Raw genomic sequence first — 18500 nt, forward strand, 5'->3', positions numbered from 1 at the left:
TGGTCCACATTTCGGACAATTTGTTTCATCTATAAAGATCTAATCAGAAATTCAATAAAGGCACCATCATTATAAACAGTCAAGAACTCGCATAATGGACTCGTTGGATGCGCGAGCAAATGGTGTTGGTCCAAACCAATCTAGTCCGAGATTTTTTCGAACAAGTGAGACGAGCAAGCAACTCGGGCGTGTCCTCTTTCTAATGACATGAAACGTTGAACATGATGTGTACATAACAACAGAAGCCACATGCTCAAACAGGCAGACTTTCCACGGTACCTTTACCAAATATTTCTACCTCTATATTACCTCTATATTTCCTTAATTTCAGAACTTTTTAACGTTATGACTGTAAGTTTTTGGAAATTATAGAGTCTTCTGCCTCAGAAACTTGGTGGTTCAATTAGAAAGTCGGATCTTCAGAGCTGAAGAAGAGCTTGAAGACAATGCAAAGCACGTCCTTTCTTTTACAAGAAGGTCACATCAAGAGGACAGAATTGTTCTGTCCCAGTTACAAGAAGATAATTCCAGGAGACAGGCCGAGTTATCACATCTGAATGAAAGTTTTGTTTCAATTGTGAATATTGTCAACTCCGCTTGAGGAAGCGTCATCGAGCTATTTTTTCTAATCTTTCAATAAATTTCTTTCGAAGCCAAACGCGTTTTCTAATAATTAAGTTTCATTATTGTTGTTATTCAAACACATAATTATCACTTTTAAATAAATGTGGAAAATCAAATATAGTCATTGTCCGTCAATGGTATAGTAAATTTTTCGTTTAAATTTTCATTAAGATATTATATTATTTTATTAATGTAGTTTCGTCAATTGAATTTTAAATAAATTTCAGTGTTAACAATTTTTTATTTTAATTATTATCGCTGATAGTGCTGCTGTTCGAAATTTATCCAAATTGCAACAATAAATACATATTGACGTGACAATGGCAAATGGGCTCGTTCGAAAGTCCAAAAACATATGAAAAATATTTCTATTCGAAGAAAAATGTATACAATGATTCATAGTACACAATGCTATTACTTAGTGAACAATACCATTTCTATCTTTATTGTATTTAACGATTTATAAGCCTCTCTTATAATCCTGCTAATTTTTCTTCAATTTAATAACTTAATCAAATAATTTTAAAATTATGTACTGTAATAAATTCTCAATAAATTAAGAATAATTATAATAATGTTATTTTATAATTATAATTTTTTAAATATTTTTATTCTAAAGTTTTATTTTTGAAGAAATAATACGAATTTTGCGATTAAAAGTTAAACATTCTCATGACCGATATTTTTTGAATTTAGTGTAAACGCGCGCATTCATATTTTCGGACGCAGACGTTGCGTTTTTACCACGTGGAAATCGTATTCGGTTGTTCATCGGAGATAATGGGTAGGAAAATCCCAGGAAAAAAGCACAGAGGTGTAAAAGATCCTTTTAAGCAAGAGGCAAAGCGACATGCAAAGTGAGTTGTGCGTTGAATATCTTTTATTTTCGAATTATTTTACATAGGTTAGTAAACTGCTTATTATAGGTTAGAAACAAAGATAAATGCAGCGCCAAAAAACGCAGAAGAACAAGCAGTACCGAAAAGTTTAGAAATTATAGTAAAATTGAAAGAGGCAGTAAAATCAGGCAAGATAACAAAAATTAAGAAGAAGAAAAACAAGAAATATACTCTCATATGTGTTGGCAAACAAGACTCTAGGCCTCTACATCCCAAGGCCAAACCTGAGAAAGTTGTTCCTGTATTTCAACAGAAGCTTGGCGAAAGTGGGGAAAGATTTTTGCACAGAGTTAACAGGGCTACACACGCTTTCATAAATGAAACTTCCTTCGAAAGGAAGTACGATGTTCAAGTCAATCGAAATCCAGAAACAGGAAAGATAGATGGTCTTTTGAAATGTGAAGAAACTGATTTGGATAAAATCGAAATGTTAAGAATGAAACACAGAAATATTAGAAAGAAAAAGAAGAAGAAGAAGGAAACGGATGAGCCTAAAATGACTAAGTCGGAAAAGAGAAAGGGGAAGTTGATATTGAAGAAACAAAAGCAAATGCAAGAGAGAGTAGATGAATTTAATAATTTCAAAGATCAAGTTAGGTTTGGAGAAGTTGCTCATGAACCACCGCAATTAAAAGCCAGATCAAAATATGCAAATGCTGTAAGTAGCAATAAGGTATATTTTGTACCTTATATTGCATCTTTTAATCTTGCAATATATTTAACTACTAAATAAAATTAATTTATTTTTCGTTATAGTCTGGTAAGAAGGAACTTCTTCTTCATTCAATACTTAACACTTTATCGACTGGTCGTGGTTGAGGCTGCCACTCAGTAAGTACCGGCTTAGTCGCGCCCGAATTTACTCCCAGTACCGGCTAAATTTTCACTATGCATTGTGTTGTGCTTATTCCTTTTGTTCTAAAGTAATGGAATTTTACTGATATTTATACTTTATTTTGTATTTGTTTTATACAATTTATTGCCTTTTTAACTTACATTCATGAAATAAATACAAGGTAACTGTAATTAAATTTTTTAATATTTATTTAGAGTGTGGTATCTCTCGTAACAAAAGCAATCGAAAAGCCGATAAATAGGCTACCGGTCGATGAGCGTTAGGAATCGAAAAGCCGATAAATAGGCTACCGGTCGATGAGCGTTAGGAATCGAAAAGCCGATAAATAGGCTACCGGTCTAAAGTGTTAAGAAAAGTGATGAAGTAAAAATGAATGATAAGATTGTATCCACGGATAGATCAGGGAAACGCAAGAATCTATCACTTGGAGAAAGGAGACAGCTAGAAAAACAGCAAAGTGATGTCATTGCAACATACAGAATGTTAAAAGTACAACGATCTGGTGTTGACAACTAGGGTATGTAAAAAATTATGAAATGTACATTTTTATGTATATTATATATTTTTTATATTGCAAAGATGCTATGAAATATTTTATCGCGGAATTGTTTATTTTCATTTTCATAAAATGTACAATCATTTTATCATGTATGTATTTTTAAACTTAAACATTGTATTCTTTTTATACAATTATACAATTATTAGTATTAACACGAAAATATATGTGTATATGCATATAATATATAATTTCATAAACAAAAATTTCTGTGCAACACGTTTAGGTACTAGAAATCTTTTCGTAAGGATTAATAGTAAAAATTCATTGTGATTAACAAAAAAAAAGAAACAGAACAAATCTCTTAATAGGTTGTTGGATCGAGTTAATTGAGATTAGCACCAGTGCAGTGTATTTGTAATATTTCTCAAATTATCATTCAATATACTCTTTAACATCAATTTTATCCAGTAGTCCATACAAATGGTTCTAACCTATCCTCTACTGGTAAAAGGTTGTTCAAAGTTTCAAGGCTTTCCAGAGTTTGATTCAAAAGGGAATGGCATTTAGTTAGTTGTTTACTAAGCTCATGTATTTTGTTCAGTTGTTCAGTAAATTTGGCAAACTTTTTTTGTCTTTCCGTTGCCAAATTAAGAATTTTGGTTACTTCTGGTTCAATATTGATGCATAGAGTGGATTGTTCGGTGGCTATCATTTGAGCATTAGTGTTAAGGTGGTGCTGATACCGAGCACACAGGTTGAATAGACCAATGGGATTGAGTCTTTCCAGGACCTCTGGATCTCTTACGCCAGGGGGCAAATTGAGGGTACCACGCATAATAGGTAGGAACATGGGAATACTTTGTAATTTAACCAGGTCAGGATCTTTGTCAGCTGTGGGATCTTGCAAGGCTGGTTTCACTACAACAATGTTGTGAATTTTGTCGGAGGTAGTTTTCCTGCAATTAAAAAAATTACAGATTTATTACCCAAATAAAAGAAAGATATTATTAAAAAACAAATGTTATTGTTAAATAATCATGCGCGTTACCTGTAGCTACTAGAACCTAAGCTATTTTTACGTCTAGATATATCTTGTGCACCTAAACTTTTGCCTCTGTATAACTGTGATTGTTTATTTGTCATCTTTGGCGAATCGCCGATAGGTCTATTCACAGTGTAAGATATATATGGTAGGTCAGAATCTGAACAGATGCTTGCACCAGGACTGGTACATCTTGGTGGCGTATCTTCTGGTACTCGCTCACGATTTGGTACACTTTTACCACGTCTCAATGGTATATTTCTTGTCCTGTTAGTATTAGCACTATGGGTTCCACCTTGAGAACTCTGCTCCGATCCCATCCTGTTCTATTCTTTCAAAGCTTTCCTTTATCGTAAGAATAACATCAGGTATATACACACTTTCTTCAACGATCTTCGTTAATCTGACGCCGCGATGAAAATTTCGTACAATCGGTTTATAATTTATGATTTATACATCTGATAGCAAGAATAATTGAATCAATAATCGTTGCGTTAGATTTAAGGTCACCTGACGTTATCAAGGCCATCTGGTATTAGCGTTACTCGTGTAGCGTTTTAATTAACGCCGCGTTAAAAGGATACATTTCTATTCATTTCACAATTAAGAAAATTCATAATAATAACGTTGAAGACAATTTTCTCGATACATAATGGAACTTTGATCCTTTCTGGATAACGCTGTTGCGTTTGTTATTGTTTCAATAGTAGCAGTGTTAGAGAACGCGATAATGGAATCACTCGGAGATCAGTTTTTCGCGTGTTGTCAAAAAGTTATTTCCCTTTTAGCCATTGATTGTTCACGCCGTTAGATTTATCGTGTCGCGGCCGTTCGTACTACGAGAACACCATCTATTGAAATTGCTCTCGAAGTCGGAAGTATCTCGCTCGATAATGTAGTTTCCGGACATTATTTTTACGAAAAAGAATTCCGTCTATTTGTAGAATTTTTTCCAATTTTTAAAATGTCAAAATAGCATTTATGTAGCAAATGACTGATATACTAAAGAACAAGAATTAAAGTACATCGTATTACGATTTTGCTTTTCCTTGTTTCAAAATTTTATTTAACGTTTATTTTATTCCCTGGAAATTGGTAGTTGTTAGCACAAACATTGAACTTTTTTTTTATACTAAAAATAGATAAGTGCTCTCTCTTTTTCACATTTTTTTTTCCAATAAGAGCAGAAAAGCCTATTTTTGTGAAAATACGAAATACAAACATTAATGTTTCTATTTGAATTTATTTCTATTAGAATGAAAAGAAACTTTTTAAAAGTTTTTCTCGATTATCATTCTTGTATTATCTTTGTGAGGTAATTATTGTATTATCTTTGTGAGGTAATTTAAATATATTTCAAAGATTCGTTTCGCGAGTTTATTAAATCGTAGTATTGCGCGAAGATCCTTCCATACGTACTAGGTTTGAATTTTATCCAGACTTTTCTTGTCTCGTCCAACTTCGCGCGAAGATATCAGCATTAAACTTACATCGGTTTTCAATGTGATGCGGCCTAATATACCGTATAAGCTTCATGATACTACAAATTCGTGTGACTAAAGAGAATTCTTATGCAATCGCGTTTATATGTCAACGTACGACATTTTCTTCGTGGTTGAATCCTAGAGTTGTCGGCCATCCAGTATTATGCCCTGAATTATTACATGTTCGTAGATCTTTGTATCTTGTTAGATCGTCTTTCGACTATTTCGTAAAATTTATAAATTCACTTTGTAAAATTATAGTGATACTTTATTTTCAGTTTGCAACTGAATTATTATAAAAATTTACAAAATGGAAGAAATGTTTAATTCTTTAATAAAAATTCATTGCTACTGATGTATGTATAAAACTGATGTTGTGTCAAATTAATTAGTTAAGCAATAGTGATGGTTAGATCGCGGATTTTTACGTATTTATGAAAAATTTAACGATGCAAAAATACACACGTAGCGCGTAATATGCAAAAATATATAAAATATTTAGAAAAGTTATGAAATTATAATTTTTTCACGTAAAAGAGACAGTTTTCTATTTAGATTTATTTTAATTATGTTTTTTTTTTTATTCAATTATGAATTTATGAAATTATAATTTTTTTTTTTTAATTCAATTATGAAGTTACGAAATTATAATTTTTTTACGTAAGAGACAATTTTCTATTTAGATTTATTTTAATTATGTTTTTTTTTTTTTAATTCAATTATGAATTTATGAAATTATGACTTTTTTTTTTATTCAATTATGAAGTTATGAAATTATAATTTTTTTACGTAAAAGAGACAATTTTCTATTTAGATTTATTTTAATTATGTTTTTCTTTTTTTTTATTCAGTTATATTCATGAAAATGAAAATTTCAAAATTAGTTTTTTGTGCTTTGGCAAAGTGAAAGTTGAATTTATAAAAGCAAATAAAACAATGGATAATGCGTTAGAAAAGAAAATTAATAAAATAGAAACGATTCTCGCGAAAAAAATAAGTAATTGTAGCATTTTCCTATACAAAATTTATGATATAAATTATAAATTACATGTAGACTACAAACATCTATTTCATTATTTTTTTAATTTCACGCATAATAGGGTGATCGGTTCGTAATTTGCAAAATTTATTTGAAGATCTTCGCTTGTTATCAATTATTATCAAACTTGATACTATTGTGTAAGAGACTTTATTAGTATTAATAAATCGTAACTTGTGACTCGTATAACTTGCAAGTGTAATTTCTTATCTAATTTCTTATCTAATTTCTATTTTAAACAAAACGTCCTATCTAATACACTTCCATTTTCTAAGATTGTTAAAAGTTAAAACACTTGAAGTTTCTTGCGTTCTTCTTTTTACCTTTCAAGTAAAGTTACCTATATTATGTACAAATTTATTATATTTCCTTACTCATAGACAGGTATTATGTAAACAGGTTGTGACAGAAATATTTTTATTTAATGAAGGAAAATGAAGACGGCAAGAAACAAAGAATATATCATAAAACTTCAATTTTCACCAGTTCCGAATTAAGGAGAGTCGAATTATTTTCCAGATAAGTTCTTTGTCATTATACTGTGAAAAGGATAAGAAACACAGTTTCATCGAAGTGGACGTGACACGATAAAAAAATAAAGCGCAGACGGCCCGATGGAATTTTCTGTACAAACACTAGGTAATCGGAAGCCATTTAGAAAGCATCGTGGGTTTCAGAGAAAGAAAATACAAAACCGGTGATTTTGCATACAAGTAGCGTCCGGCCAATGTACACGATGATTCGTATGTATGCAGTACAAAAGCGATCGGAAATGCAGTTACGGTAGACATATAAAAATTTCTATCAAACGCGCGACACGCTTCACGTTTCATCGTGGTACTTCCTCCACGTCGCTTCCCGCGATTTTTAACAAGCACTCGTTACCAACCACTTTCTAACTCATTGACGTATCCGAGCATTATCTCCACGAACCATGACACAAAAGCTAATGGCCACTCGTGCTTCTCATCGACGTGAAATGAGTGTATGTATATATATACGAATTCGAAACTATAATCGGACAATGATCCTCTAAATACGGGCCCCGCAGCCAAACTTCTCGCATTGTTGTTCGCTGTCGACGAAAAAGATTTGGCAATTTGGACGAAAAGTCGACGACATTTTTAATGTTTTGTCATTAATAAAGGAAAGTTATCAAACTTCGAATTGTTTGATTATTGAAAAATAAGAATTTTCTCTTCTTAAAAATTTTGGGACAATTTTTTGGATTTGAGATATTTCTTTAATATCTTCTTATCGAGGAAAAATTTATATTGATTAGTTCCTGATTGGTTCGTATTTTTTAAGATTCTTTTGAATAACTATCGCGAAATTGAAAGAAAGGAACGTTTGCAGAACGAAAAAAAGATTTCCATTTTTATGTTTAGGATAAAAAATTATTAGCTAGATCAAGAATCTTGTTTAAGAATCTTAAAAATTTTTCATGCGTATTACATCGTTTTTCAAAGAAATGTATAGTTTATAATTTATATAATGGTTGTGGACAAAAGTGTTTGTAAACAAAATTCAAGTTTAATCGATGATGCTCGGAAAATTATTTGTCGAATGTTAAATGCTTGCAAAGATGAAAATTTTAAAAACAAACGTCGAATATATGAAAAAGAATAATAATCGTTTGCAATATTTATCTCACGAACATAACTCGATTATCTTTACTAAATGAGTACGAATTGAAATGGCGAATAATGTACAATAATCTTTATTATTATTATTAAATTGTGGAGTTTTATGAATGTAACAAATATTCAAATTCGGATATTTTATATCTCTGTGCACATTTTATGCATTATGCGCATCTTCTCACTTTCAAATTTTTTGTAGACACATAAAATTCCGTAGTCTAATTATTACTAAATTATACATTTTTCACGATATATAATTTTTAATAGCGCGGTTTACATTGCTCTATTTATTTAAAGACAATTTCAATAAATATTTGAGATGAACAAATGTATATATTCAACATGATCAAATAGCAACCATGGGGAGTAAAGTTTCAAATTCTTCAGACGATAAACGTGTGTTTTATATATATTATATTACAATAAATAATATTATATTACAATGTTACATGACTTTATATTACAATAAATATTACATTATAAAACAGGCAGCTTTCTCATCGTTTAGAGTTCGATATTCGCATATATATTCGCATATATAAATATATATATATAAACGATGAGAAAGCTGCCTGTTTTATAATGTATCATTTATTGTAATATAAAGTCATGTAACATTGTAATATAATATTATTTATTGTAATATAATATTGTAACATAATATTATTTATATAATATTATATTTATTGTAATGTAATATTATTTATGTAATATTATATTTATTGTAACATAATATTATTTATATAATATATTTATTGTAATATAATATTCTAACATAATATTATATTTATTGTAATGTAATATTATTTATGTAATATTATATTTATTTTAATGTAATATTATTTATGTAATATTATATTTATTGTAATGTAATATTATTTATGTAATATTATATTTTTTGTAATGTAATATTATTTATGTAATATTATATTTTTTGTAATGTAATATTATTTATGTAATATTATATTTATTGTAATGTAATATTATTTATGTAATGTTATATTTATTGTAATGTAATATTATTTATGTAATGTTATATTTATTGTAATATAATATTGTAACATAATATTATTTATATAATATTATATTTATTGTAATTTAATATTATTTATGTAATGTTATATTTATTGTAATATAATATTGTAACATAATATTATTTATGTAATATTATATTTATTGTAATGTAATATTATTTATGTAATATATTTATTTTAATGTAATATTATATTTATTGTAATATAATATCACGTAATATATAAAATAATACGTATTAGAATATAAAGTCAATTTCAAATTCTAAATTTAAGAGTAGGCTCACAACAGCAACAGTAAAATTTATCTTAAACATAGGACGCCAGAAGAAATCTGTTGATACGTTATTAAGAAATGCGAGCCAAACCTAGTTGCCAGCATTGCATATGGAATTTACGTTAATAAGAGGTATGAAGCAAATGGAATATGCATGCATAAGGCGGCGATGCCTTGCGCAGGCTGGTTCAGATTCCAATATTCCCCTCGAGTGTGTTCCTACAGTTACGGCCAGACGGCACGAGCCCGAATTCTCGAAAATTTCGAACTTCTTCGCGCGCCCTAATCCTCGTCCGGTTTTTTAATTTCACGTCTCGGAGAGGAGAATGGAAGAAGGAAAAAAAAAAAAAGAAAAAAAGAAAAGGAAATACTTGACCGGTGTTTTCGTAGCCGGGATATCCTCGTGAATAATTCATCGCAGAATTTCGTTCTGCCTCGGAATAATCTCGCGATACGTACAGGCGGGGTGAAATCTGAAAAATTGTTACTTTTCTCGAGTGTTGCCATTTTTCCTCCGATTTTAACTATCTAATCTTTGCCAGCGGACTCGTGCGAATGTATAAGGACACAGGAATAACAATCCTATTCTGTCTCTTTCCTCGTTTCTCGTACGATAGTTTTTACAAAATTAAAAATTACGAAAATCGAAACTAATCGGCACGTGGGGGCTGCAAGCTTTTCAGGTGACTTTCGCGAGTAAGCTGTCGATTTATCAAATTGTGAAGACAGTATCTTTTTAAATGATACCAATACATTCACCTTGGGGGTAATCGTGAAAAATTATCGAAATGAACGACTCGTCGAGTGGTTAAACACTGTGCGAAAGGTAAATTGCACGTTGCTACGTCGTCAACGAGTATGGTAATAATTTTTGCTCGAAAACGGTGCTTGCGGTGATTACTGAAATTACGCGTGTACTCGTAATATCGCGATACATAATTTTCATGCTTTGAATTTGTTTTATGATTTTCGTTGTTTATCCTCCGCCGATATTTCACCGTATTTTTCTTTTCTTTTTTGTTTTGTTAAATAAATATTCCATGACAATTCTTCGTTGAAATGTTCAAAAATTCAATTATTAACAGAATGATTTTGCATTTTTAATCTCTCTGTTGTGTGTTGCAACTTTTTTCGAAAATGGCTGGCGTGTATAATAAATGGTTCGTTAATATTTTCCATGCGTAATGACGATTGATGAACTGTTAATTTATTGAAACTCCCGATCGTTTGTTGTTTTATTACTTTACGGCAAGCAATATATACTGATCTCTGGTTGCACTTTTCTTTTTTTTTTTTTCTTCTTTTTTGGTGAGAATTTTTATCTCAAGTCGATTAGCGCGTTATTGTTTGTTGGCATGTGCATGTTATTTTAATAAAACACGACTTATCGCCGCACCGTGGACGCGAATCACGTGTCAACGAGCAGTTTCATCGAGTTATTCGCAATCAGGGGAAATAGAGGCAGTTCTCGCGGCCATTTCTCGCGCGATCGTTTTTCTTTTCTATGCTGCCCGCCTTCTTTCGCGTGTTATTTATTAATCGCGGCCACGGTGAATTTCGAGAAAGGAGCATTTCGTTTCTCGTTTCGCGTCCTGGTTTTCTTACGACGTAGGGACACGTTTGAATAAACAATCTCGTTTCTCGACCGAATTTTTCTTTCTCCCGAAATTTGTCACGCTGGACGGTATTCTTCTCTGTCTGTGAACGTTTCTTCCACTCCCAGTCAATTTCGACGACGTAGTATGTTCCCCGCAGTAAACATCTTTTCGCCATTTAATCAAATTGGAATTAGTGTCGTTGGTAAGAGTTTATCAGCAGTATCGTTGAATGAAATGAGTAGGTACGTGATTAAGAAGATAAACTTTTCAAAAGTGTAATTGTACAATAGTTACATTACACGTTGTTAATAATAGTAATAGCTATTATTAGATTTGAAACTTTCACGCGCTATCGCGCGACATTATTATTGATTTCTCGAGTTTGAGCTTTAGCTAACTGAAGTAGTTCAGTTTTGTTAATAATAATTAATTTATATTTAGTTAATTTTGTTAATTTGTATTTAGTTAATTTTTGTTAATTTAGTTAATTTAGATTTAGTTAATTTTGTTAATTTGGTTAATTTATACTTAATTAATTTTGTTAATTTTGTTAATTTGGTTAATTTATATTTAGTTAATTTTGTTAATTTTATTAATTTATATTTAGTTAATTTTGTTAATTTTATTAATTTATATTTAGTTAATTTTGTTAATTTATTTAATTTATATTTAGTCAATTTTGTTAATTTGGTTAATTTATATTTAGTCAATTTTGTTAATTTGGCTAATTTATATTTAGTCAATTTTGTTAATTTGGTTAATTTATATTTAGTCAATTTTGTTAATTTGCCTAATTTATATTTAGTCAATTTTGTAAATTTGGTTAATTTATATTTAGTCAATTTTGTTAATTTGGTTAGTTTATATTTAATCAATTTTGTTAATTTGGTTAATTTATATTTAGTCAATTTTGTTAATTTGGTTATTTTATATTTAGTCAATTTTGTTAATTTGGTTAATTTATATTTAGTCAATTTTGTTAATTTGGTTAATTTATATTTAGTCAATTTTGTTAATTTATATTTAGTCAATTTTGTTAATTTGGTTAATTTATGTTTAGTCAATTTTGTTAATTTGGTTAATTTATATTTAGTCAATTTCGTTAATTTGGTTAATTTATATTTAGTCAATTTCGTTAATTTGGTTAATTTATATTTAGTCAATTTTGTTAATTTGGTTAATTTATATTTAGTTAATTTTGTTAATTTAGTTAATTTATTATTAGTTAGTTTAATTTTAATTTAACATGATATCTAGATTATAGGTTGCTACAATAATTTCTTTTACATATAAATTTTTTATAATTTCTGTATTTGCGTGATTTCATAACTATACTACGGACTTTTATGTATTTATGAGCAATTTAAAGATGCTAACATGTGTGTAATACATAAAATATAAAAAAATCTATCTAAATGTTCAAAATAAAATATTAATTTATAAATATTAATATTTATATATATATATACTTTGTATATATTATAATTATATTATACTTTAGCATGTATGTATTTATATATATTAATAAAATATTAATTTATTTTTTTTTAGTATGATATTAGATGATGATTATAATACAATAGAATTATCCGAATTAATTGAAAGAGGCTCAATAGTTACTTTTTGATGTTCATCCTCATATGTATATGTATTTCAAAAAATACTAATAATAACAATTACTAGTATATAATGAAATTAAATACCTATTATTATGGATTCTAAATCGTTTTATCTGCCAAATCGTACAATTTTTTTTAGCAACTGCGGTGAAATTATCGTTCTTTTTACGTTATACCATCTCAACATTTCTCATTCTATTGCTTCAAAATGCTGCGATACGTTGTCATTGTATATTCAGGTTGTATTTTATTATTCGAAGTATGCACAACACTGGTATCATGGCCAATTAAAAAAGTTTCGTCACATTGAAGCCATTTTATCACGTCGGTGTTATCGCAATCACCGCATCCTGGCATTACACACAGTGCAGAAAGAATTTCTTGTACATGTCATATTATTATCTGCCACTTTTTTCCTGTCTATCTTCAGTATTAATTAGTAGTACTTTTTTCCATGCTGTTTGTATCTTAACATCCGCCTAGGCAATACAACGGCAATCCTTCAAATTTAATTGTTTAATTTAGTTGTATTACTTTTCTCGCAATATCATTGGTCGTTAATAAAAATTTTTGTAAAAGATTCTTTCAATATAGTATTAATACTGTGACATTAAGGGAGTATTTCCGGTTTAAAAAAATCAATTTTTTTTTTTACATTTTCTCAAAGTATATGCTTGCGAAAATGTCTATATAAAAGGATTTGTATGAATTGCTCGCAACGTAACTATGAATATTTTTGTACAACGGGTAACAAAAACTTCAAATGTGTTTTTCTCAAAAAATATTTTACTTTATAATATTATCATTTATTTTTATATTATTGTTATTTTATAATATTTTATTTTTTGTACCTGCTCGATTGATTGTAAGTATGAATATTTTTGTACAAACGGGTAACAAGAACTTTAAATGTGTTTTTTTCAAATCTATATTTTTTAAACTGGCTGATATCTCGCGTTTTAGTTGACCCATTGATTTGAAATTTGGAGGAGATCTTCACCGGATGTACCTTTATCGCATGAACGGATTTCAAAATCTGATGTTTTTTTCTATTTTATTTTTTTTTTTTTTTTTTTTATTTTTTTTTTTTTTTTTTTTTCACCACCCGAAAGACGAAAAACGATATTTAACTTCAGAATACTGCCATTTTTTTAATTTTCGAAATTTCCGCTGTTTCCGTGGTTTATGCGATAGCCATATTTATACTAATTAAAATGCATTTTCGTTTTTTAGTTTCAAATAACCAGGTGGGACCGGAATCACGTCAGCCATTCGAACCCGTTTTTAAAAACATGCTTTACCTAAGGCTATATAATTTCCACAACTTTCATCAATTTTGTTAAAAAAAAAATTGTAAATATTCTTTAAGTATGAATAAATCTGTGTGCGAAAACTGCAAACCAAAATGTATCGTGGTTTCCTTAGAAAAAAATCCCAAAAACGTCGATTTTTTTCAAGCCGGATTGCCAGAATACTCTTCTTAAGTGGGAGCAACATAATTGTGTACACATAATATATGCTCAGATGATGGAGAGTTTGTATAACAGTATTTGGATAATAGTAGATTCGAATGATTGAGATTCTACTATATTTAATAGAATTTTTAATTTACCTTTTATTTCTTCAGTTACGTATATCGGTGATATAAAGACTCATAAAAATTCACAATCTATTCATAGCTAGCTTATAATTTATATACTTGTAAGAAAAAAGGTAACAATTAACTGTTTAATTGGATATGACGACTTAACTTATTATTGGAAAATTGGGAGATCTTAGAAATTCTGTGACGAGTTAATTCGTCTTATTCGCGAATTGATTCATCATTCTTGGTTAAAGGTTTAATTATTTTTTATATGTGTATAAAAGTTAGTAAACAGGTTGTAAGATGGCGCGAATTAAGTAGTTTTCTTGTAATTTTATAATGACTAGTGACGCGACATTGGCACCACATGAGTCTCAACTGTTAGTACACAATCTATATTGATCTATTTGTATATTTCTATAATTATTTATTACTTTTACCTCTTTATTTTTAAACATTCGAATATTCTATACTATACATATATGCTATATATTTACCATATCATACAATAATAATAATAATAATAGTAATAATAATATATTCAAAAATTTTCTGATAAATATCCTAATAAAAATCCTGTTTTTGAAAATTACAGTCAAAACTTATATCATTGATCATTACAAGACCAATCATTAGGACAAATATGTTCCAAACTAAGAAGTATGTTTCAATCTTAAGAGAATTGTTAAGATATAATTTTTCTGACATTGACATTTAGGACATACAAATATACCTCATTATAAACAGTATTCTATTCCATTTAACTTGTTAATCAGGAAAAAAGACATCATTCATATTCCTAATTTTTAGACATATTAATTTTCTTATTCACAGATTTTCTATCTCTTTTCTTTTTCCTATGTCAATCACATTATACTGGTATTTTTAAGAACAGAAATCAATTTAATTTAACTGCGAGAAACTGTTTCTATAAATTTTTAATTCTATATTATAATTTTATAGAAATTCCTTCGTTTGGTATAATAAAAGAAGAGTGGGAAATAACTTGATTGCCAGAGAAAATAATGACTAATGTATTTCTCCAAACTTGAATATATTATGGACTGCATTATTCAATTATTATTTTCATCTTAAGAAAGGTTGATTGCCACGATGGTGATCTACGCTTATATTCTTATAAATATTTTAGATTGATTAACCTCATATCGTTATAAAAATGTCATGTTACTCAAATTTAAAGTATTCAATTTATATAATTGTATTGTATAATCTCTCAAAAGTGAATAAAATTAAAAATTCCAAAATTAGATATTGTAAAACAAAAATTGTTACGGTTCCTAATGTTCGATGATACCAGTTGAGAGTTAAAATAAAATTGTCAACAAACAATTTGGATAATGCCCATAGGCATTAATCTCTTGCGCTGGAATGACCACGCACGTTGAGAATTTTTTGTCCCAAAATTGCAATATTTTCTCAGTTATAATTTTCAAGTATATTTGAATGTAACCCAGGCAAAACAAATAATAAATTTATTGCCTCTGAATAATTTCTATCCTAAGTGATATCTTACCGACGAGTTCAAAAAGAAAGCGACAAATTATTGTTTACGGTTCGGTCACTCGTTATGGTCCGCAATCAGTTGCCAGCGCAAGATATTACAAAATGAAAAACTTCGCTTTCACAATATTTCATCCCGTAAACAAAACGTATAATTTATTATTTATAAACGTATTATGTATAAATTTCACGGTCTACGTGTTAAAAGAAAGATCTGTCTCGAAACTCGTTAGAACGACGGATAACATCGTAAACTAAAATTATCTAAAAAAAAAAAAAAAAAAAAGAAAGAAAAACGTCGTCACAGTTTACAACATTTGTCCAAGGTCTGGTAAGAGGTAATCGCCATTTAGAAATCTCACTTAAGGACCCCTTGTTGTGGACACGGTCGCACGCGTGTGTTGGAAAAGCTGGCCGGGGAATAAAAATAAAAAAAATTTCGGGTCAAGGCGAGTGTTTGTCTGGCAAAGTTGACACAGCGATATCTCGATGGATCAGCCGGCTACCGGGAATGTCTCTTCTTTTCAAACCAGCCCCCCCAAAAAAGGGTGGTCGTGGTTGCTCCCTTGGAAGGCACAATCTCAAGATAAAGATCAGTCAGGAGAGAACGCGTGGAGGCTGGTGGATGTGGATGGTGAAAGAACTACGGGACGATGAACGAATATGGGGTTGAAGAGAGAGTAAGAGGAGGAGTGGGCGCGACGGTGGGGGGTGAGGGAGTGTAAAAGGGGCATTAAATTTAAATTGCTCGTATGCCTGAGCGTCTAGTGCTAAACGTTAAGAGGCGGCGTCGTCAAAAAGAAAAAAAAAAAAAAAAAAAAAAGAGAAAGATGGAAAGGGGACAACGTTTCATCGTAAAAAGACAGTCGCGATATCTATCCACCTGTCTCATCCTCGTGAGATTACACCGCGAGACGCGATATCACTATCGTAAGATCGAAATCACGATTTTATTCTCGTTGCTCGAGGAATCCCTTTTTCTGGAACAAGTGGTTTCCTGGGAACTTTTTTTCTTGGTGACTCTTTGCATAGTTTTGGAGATGAGTGGATCTGCAAGTTGGAGCCAGTATTAATTAAGTTTATTAATAAAACTCGAAGACAAGAATTTGTTAGGTGAAAGAGGTCTGTAACTATAGATCATTTCACAAAAAAATAAAAATAGTGGTAAAAATATAAAAATGTGTTATGTAGTATGGTTGATTGGCGTAAGTGCTTCATTGGGTTTCTATCGCTTCTTTATTAGTTTCCTTTTTTAGTAATTTTTGTGTCAGGTTTCACATTTCATTTCATTTATTATATTTTTGCAGCATTAAATCGTATAAAGATATTATCCTAAGTATTAACTTCCAAGTTAATATTCTTGGATCTGATGTGTGAATAAAACCATAATAAATATGCAAATATCTTCTGTAGCAATTTTTTATGTACTATGTAAACGAGTAATTTTTCTGCAAAATGTTAGATTCTATCTATATTACATATTGTACATTGTGTTGTATAAAAAAGAGATTAAATTTATTTCAAATTTCATAACAATGTTATAAATTAATTTAAAATTAACATTTTATTTTTTATTTAATGTTAAAAATTAATTTTCTTTAAAGTTAATTATTTTATTTTTTATTTTATTTAAATTTTATAATAATAATATGTATATTTGCTTTATATGAATTATTGCACAAGTTCCTTTTTTTTTTTTTCAAATTTCGTAATCATTTATTTTCGTATATGGGATGTTAAAAAATGCGTGGGATAATGTAAGATATATCCCTTATAAGTTTATTTTTAATAAACTTATAAGGGATAATCCTAGACATCAGACTAGTTAAAAAGTTTGACATACAAAAGCGACAGTTTATATTGTAAATATTGCAAAAGCAGTTACTTAACGACGGTGTGAAGAGTTATTCGATCTAAATGTTTATCATCGATACGCGAAAATTTGCACGTCGTGATACGATTCTGTGCCAATAGTAACAAATATTTGTCCGTGAATCGTAATCAAACGTTCGTAAATTCTAATTAACAAAAGTGTATCATATAATTTACTTACAAAGTTTGTCTATTAAATATAAGCTGCATCAAGTGATAATTTTTCTTTTGTTCTTTTTTGCCTCTGTTATAATACGCTTTCCGCCTTAATGAATTTTTTTCTATTATTATCTAGCATTATCAGTGAGATAATTTTTACAATGGATCGTTTAAACAAATGTTTCAACAGCTGCAAATACGATGTTTATTAAAGTGAGGAATCATATTTACAAGGAAATTTTTCGGTATCTGTCTTTTTGATCGCGGCTCTTATTATCTTCCTTTTCTCTTTCAAGCGTGTAGCGCGTGTTTTTTTGTATTTTATTTTTGAAAGAAGCGGCAAGAATTTACATTGGCATTCTCGTTGAGAAAAATTCCATGGAACGCTTCGAAATATGTACACAGATTCATAAGTACGATGCCGCGGATTCGTTAATTAATCGAATTCAATTCGTCGCTGTAAATAGGTGGAATTCAATTATCACGTTAATTGATTGTTTTAACAGTTATCATTAAAATAAACGAATGAATTTTAATTTTATATGATGCATGCAGCAATATATTACTGTGCTATACGAAATATTTTTATTAGCACTGTTTTATGAGACTCGATTATATTGGTAAAATTTGAAATCAATTTAAATTTCATTAAAATTTATTGAAACTACGTAGAAGCTATTCATAATATAATATAAATATAATAAATATATAATAATTATTTAATATATATTAATAATATATTAATAAATATT

The 18500-nt window shown here is 29.3% G+C and overlaps 2 protein-coding genes across 8 annotated transcripts in view; one reads left to right on the forward strand and one right to left on the reverse strand.

The window, feature by feature from the left end:
• Window positions 1–1315: 1315 nt before the first annotated feature.
• Window positions 1316–18500, forward strand: part of LOC122527453 (coiled-coil domain-containing protein 137) — a 176709-nt gene continuing 159524 nt past the window's right edge. Inside the window, exons 1-4 of one of the 6 annotated variants that reach the window (XR_006306344.1) lie at window positions 1316–1481; window positions 1551–2181; window positions 2280–2313; window positions 2726–2896. Coding sequence is in view for 5 of the 6 variants with exons in the window: in XM_043651662.1 (XP_043507597.1) it covers window positions 1405–1481; window positions 1551–2196; window positions 2280–2313; window positions 2726–2895 (927 nt within the window). In the remaining variant the exon portion in view is untranslated. The other 5 variants (XM_043651662.1, XM_043651661.1, XM_043651663.1 and 2 more) reach the window with 5 other exon arrangements.
• Window positions 3114–4743, reverse strand: LOC122527455 (BLOC-1-related complex subunit 5). Of its 2 annotated transcripts, XM_043651667.1 has the most exons (3): window positions 4431–4743; window positions 3927–4265; window positions 3114–3834 (listed from the first exon to the last, which is right to left on the reverse strand). In XM_043651667.1, exons 2-3 carry the CDS (start codon window positions 4238–4240, stop codon window positions 3339–3341), a joined length of 810 nt encoding a protein of 269 aa, XP_043507602.1. In that variant the 5' UTR covers window positions 4241–4265; window positions 4431–4743; the 3' UTR covers window positions 3114–3338. The 2 variants fall into 2 exon arrangements, with proteins under 2 accessions (XP_043507602.1, XP_043507601.1); XM_043651666.1 differs by having other exon boundaries at window positions 3115–3834; window positions 3927–4742.

The sequence above is a fragment of the Frieseomelitta varia genome, unplaced genomic scaffold (assembly GCF_011392965.1).
Source record: "Frieseomelitta varia isolate USP_RPSP 00005682 unplaced genomic scaffold, Fvar_1.2 scaffold_219, whole genome shotgun sequence".
Classification (NCBI taxonomy): domain Eukaryota; kingdom Metazoa; phylum Arthropoda; class Insecta; order Hymenoptera; family Apidae; genus Frieseomelitta; species Frieseomelitta varia.

Bases quoted from the DNA above. Each gene is read 5' to 3' on its own strand.
- LOC122527455 (XM_043651667.1), bottom strand. From the start codon at position 4,240: ATGGGATCGGAGCAGAGTTCTCAAGGTGGAACCCATAGTGCTAATACT. The intron at 3,835-3,926 runs GTAACGCGCATG...TTTTAATTGCAG, and splicing joins TTAGGTTCTAGTAGCTACAG to GAAAACTACCTCCGACAAAA.